Source organism: Austrofundulus limnaeus, unplaced genomic scaffold (assembly GCF_001266775.1).
Source record: "Austrofundulus limnaeus strain Quisiro unplaced genomic scaffold, Austrofundulus_limnaeus-1.0 Scaffold8, whole genome shotgun sequence".
NCBI lineage: Eukaryota > Metazoa > Chordata > Actinopteri > Cyprinodontiformes > Rivulidae > Austrofundulus > Austrofundulus limnaeus.
Genome location: NW_013952410.1, coordinates 4,241,095 through 4,244,956, shown reverse-complemented (window position 1 = coordinate 4,244,956; position 3,862 = coordinate 4,241,095). Strand labels below are relative to the sequence as shown.

At 43.6% G+C, this 3,862-nt stretch overlaps 1 protein-coding gene across 1 annotated transcript in view; it reads right to left on the bottom strand.

Moving 5' to 3' along the window:
- Positions 1-843: 843 nt before the first annotated feature.
- Positions 844-3,862, bottom strand: part of tnfaip8l1 (tumor necrosis factor, alpha-induced protein 8-like 1) — a gene marked incomplete at its 5' end in the record, with an annotated part of 7,213 nt that continues 4,194 nt past the window's right edge. The window contains 1 exon segment of the mRNA XM_014000651.1: positions 844-3,072. Coding sequence (XP_013856105.1) covers positions 2,784-3,072 — 289 coding nt within the window. The 3' untranslated portion in view covers positions 844-2,783.

Below are 3,862 nucleotides of genomic sequence, written 5' to 3'. Positions count from 1 at the left end.
TTAACCGTTCACAGCCTTACCACAGAAACCCACTCCAGAAGATCAGAACCGTCCCTGTGACTATATTTAAACGGAAGCGCTGGAGTATCAGAGTAATGGATGCTCTGCATGCTTCCTGTATCCAGCTCCTTTTTTTAGAATGCAGGCCAGCTCCTTTGTAGTCCACTTCATTATGTAGAAATGATAATTATGCCCTAGTGGAAGCTATCTTAAAAAAAAATTACTGTATCAGAGCCCTCCTTCAAATCCACTCACAAGTCATGACTGTCATTAAAAAAATTCACCAAGTGTTTGAAACACACAACTTTTCTCCGGTGTTCAGGACTGTTTTTTGCTTCCTTTACTGATAAAAGAACTGAAAATGGTCACAACACTCAGGCACAGAAATGCATGTTGAGTCAACGACCTTATTAGAGCATAAATGAGCTCTTAGTAGCGCAGAGCTCTAAAGTGTGCTGACGTTATTTTTGAAAAACAGAATTACTTCCACTTTGGAGCACCGTGTAAACAGAGTGGGTACACACAGGGCTCGAAATGAAACAGCAGCTGAGTCGAATGTTTAAACGTCCAAAAACAGAAGTCTTTCCGGATTACTCATTTCCTGTTCTACCTTTGACCGTGCAGACAGAGGGCTTGGAATGACCCTGGCTCGAATTGTTTGTCGGTCAGATGGGTTTGTGTTTTCTTTCCTAACAATGCTGGGGAAGCAGGAGGAAGGGATTTGGCCGACTAAATTCAGGTCAGACACTCCCGTCAGATTAGTCCGGCCCGATCTGGCCAGAAAAACTCTTGACATGCAACACACTGATTGGAAAAGACAGCACCAGATTAGGGACGGCAGTGTTTTTAAAAATAGAAAAACCAGGCAAGGTTTATTTGTTTAAAAAAAAGGTCATATATTTGTCATAAAGGAACATAACACACGATAAAACAGTTTATGTACATAAATGCAACACGGATAGACTTTACTGGTGTGAGTTTGCTGCAGCAGTGGCTCGTGGTGCTTGTAGACATATTTTTTAAACTTGTAGATTTAAACTAACCCTGAGATGTGAACAGAGTGGAGAAAAATAGCACAGAAAGAGCAATTATGAGACGACTCTTTTGAGGGAAAGGATTTTCTTCAAAGCCTTTCGAAGGCGCTGCAGTCAAACAGCTCTGCGGAATGATAAAAGTCATCTAAACATTTTTAAAAGTGAATAAAAACAGAGCGAAACTAGGTCTTTATTATCAGTAGCAAGGTTATACTTAGCATGTGCATAATGTTTATCACTTTGAGAAAAGGCTGCGTTTTCGAGTAACATCAGTCCTGTTTTCTTTGGCTGAGCTGCTGTGGAAGAAGTTAGTTTCAGCAATCCTATCTGGGAAAGCGCAGCACTTATTACACGGCTCAATTTCCAATTCTCTCACAGGTACACACACACACACACACACACACACCCTCAGAATACAAAATGAGGCCGCGGCACCAAATAATCTCCTAGACGAAGTCGGTGATACAAAAACACATGGACAGAAAGGGAAAAGACAGTCATTACGTGAGGTTACAGAGGGATAGCTATTCACACGCTCCTTAAAATAAAAGAAACACGACATCTTTCGCTCCATTAAAGCCACCTGCAGCAAACAAAAGACGGTGATCTGCATCACGCCGGGCTGCGGCGTGGAGAAATGGAGTGGCTGCTCGACAAGAGGCGAGCTCAGGGGCCATTACATCGCCTCGGAGAGAGGGGAGCTGTAATTGCAGTGGGAGAGCACAATCAGGTGCTGTGTTTGTCTCCGCTTTAATTTGTGCACGTGGCCGGGGCCCCTCCGCCCCGACGAGCTACGCTTTCATCCCACTCTTGATTTGGGGGAGCCGTTTCAGATCGGATCTGACAGAATCCGAGCCGGAGTTTTAGCGCCCTTTTTTTGGGATGAAGCGGAGACGAAACCTGGTTTCAAACATCGTTTATGATGAGTGGTTTCACTTTTTTTCCTTCCTCCTCTGCTTCTTTCATTTCCTGTGGCTCCAGAAAGGTTTGCACGGTGCACCTGTTGCTACGGTGCTGCTTCGCCCGGCCCCGTTAGCACGCGGAGACATTTAACGCCATCAACACTACAAATCCCTTCATGTTTTTTGGTCTCAAACAGTAAGTAACCAGAGCGCTAAAAATTCCTATTTGCCTTGAAAAGAAAAGGCCTGGCTTCTGTTCGGAGCGCAGAGTTCAGTGCACGCCGGTGAGAGCGGTAAAATGCAGGCTAAGCAGGATTACCCAGCAGCTGTGCTTCACATGGTGTCATTACTGCAGGGAGGTGCAGTACAGCGCTTGTTCAGGATTAAGTGCAACACCACTTTTACACACACACAAAACAAACAAACAAAAAAAGAATAATAATAAAAAATAAATCACGTCTTTAAATCCTTGAAAAATAATTTTCTCCCCTCTAGGCTCATGTCCCTTAAAGGCACGTAACGGAGATAAACCCGAAAGCCCGCGTCTCGATTTATGTTCAAAGTAAAAGAGCAGAAGAGTCTAGTAAAACGTGATCTTAAAGGCACAGTTGTCGAGGCTCATGCTCCTGAATATACTGATAAAAGCATAAAGGTTTACATTCATTTTTATAATAGGAGATAGTTTTTTTATGTACGGTGTAAAAAAAATCACCTTTGGACCAACTTTAGTCAGTTTTACGGTAACGTCTGGAAGGCACCACAAACTAATGAAAAAATACCAATGTTTATGATTGTCATCTTAAAGAAAAAAGGAAGGGAAATCCAACAAGCAGTGTCAAGAATAAGGTCAGAGGTTCCCGTCGTCGAGCATCTTGTTGACCCCGTTGCAGATCTTCTGCAGGTGGGCTCGATACACCTCGGAGGGGCCGTACAGAGCCGCCAGGAAGTCGCAGTCGGCGAAGTGATTGAAGACGTGGTTGACCCGCGAGTGGCTCTTGGCCGTCAGGTGGCGCCGGATGGCCTGGTGCAGGAGTTCGCGACAGTCGTTCAGGATGGCGCTCATGACGCGGCGGTCGAAGGTGAACTCGATCTGGTGGAAACTGACCGCCGTCATGGCCAGCGTGTGGACTTTCTTCCTGCGAGACGGGAGAGAAAAAGAGAGAAAGAGAGAGGGGAAAAAAAAGAAACAATAAGAGGCTGTCACTTTCTAACTCTGACCAGAACAGGAAGTAAAAATAGAAACTGCTGTCTTGTGATATTTTTCCTCTCTTTAGAAAAGTTTCACAGCTCTAATACAGGAGCTGCAGCACTGTCCTGCGCAGCCACACATCTCCAGGATAATATAAACCACATACGCCACACTGTGCTCTCATATCAGCCTCCAAGATCAGTTTTACTGTTTTAGTGGGAAAATATATCAGAAACATAAACAGACAGAAAAGTCTGTTTCATTAAGAAGCTTCCATCAGCACAAAAAATAAAAAAATAAAATAAATAAAATCACTGATGCTGCAGTTTTTGTTTTTAATAAAAACTACATCCTTATGTCTCAGGGGTTGTCAAATCAGGAACGCACCGACTGCTCAGAAGTTTACTGGAATTTTATCTTGACCTGTTGAAGAAATTTATAGTTATTAGAGTTTAGTACTGACGTTTAAAGCACAACACTGTATTTTTAGGTTTTCCTTTTTATAATGTTTAATCTATTATGTGTTAATTGATATAGATTAGTTACATGTCTGTAATACAGTATCTATAACAACACATATTTAACCATTATGAGAACAGTAGGTGAGAATTTTGTATGAATGTCTGTGATGCAGCCGTAGGTCAGTAGGGGGTGAACGCGGGCATTCGCTGTGTCCAAAACGACAGGCCGGGTCCTCCGGAGGACCCAGACTCCCCGGTCTCGGCGGGCCGGGTCCT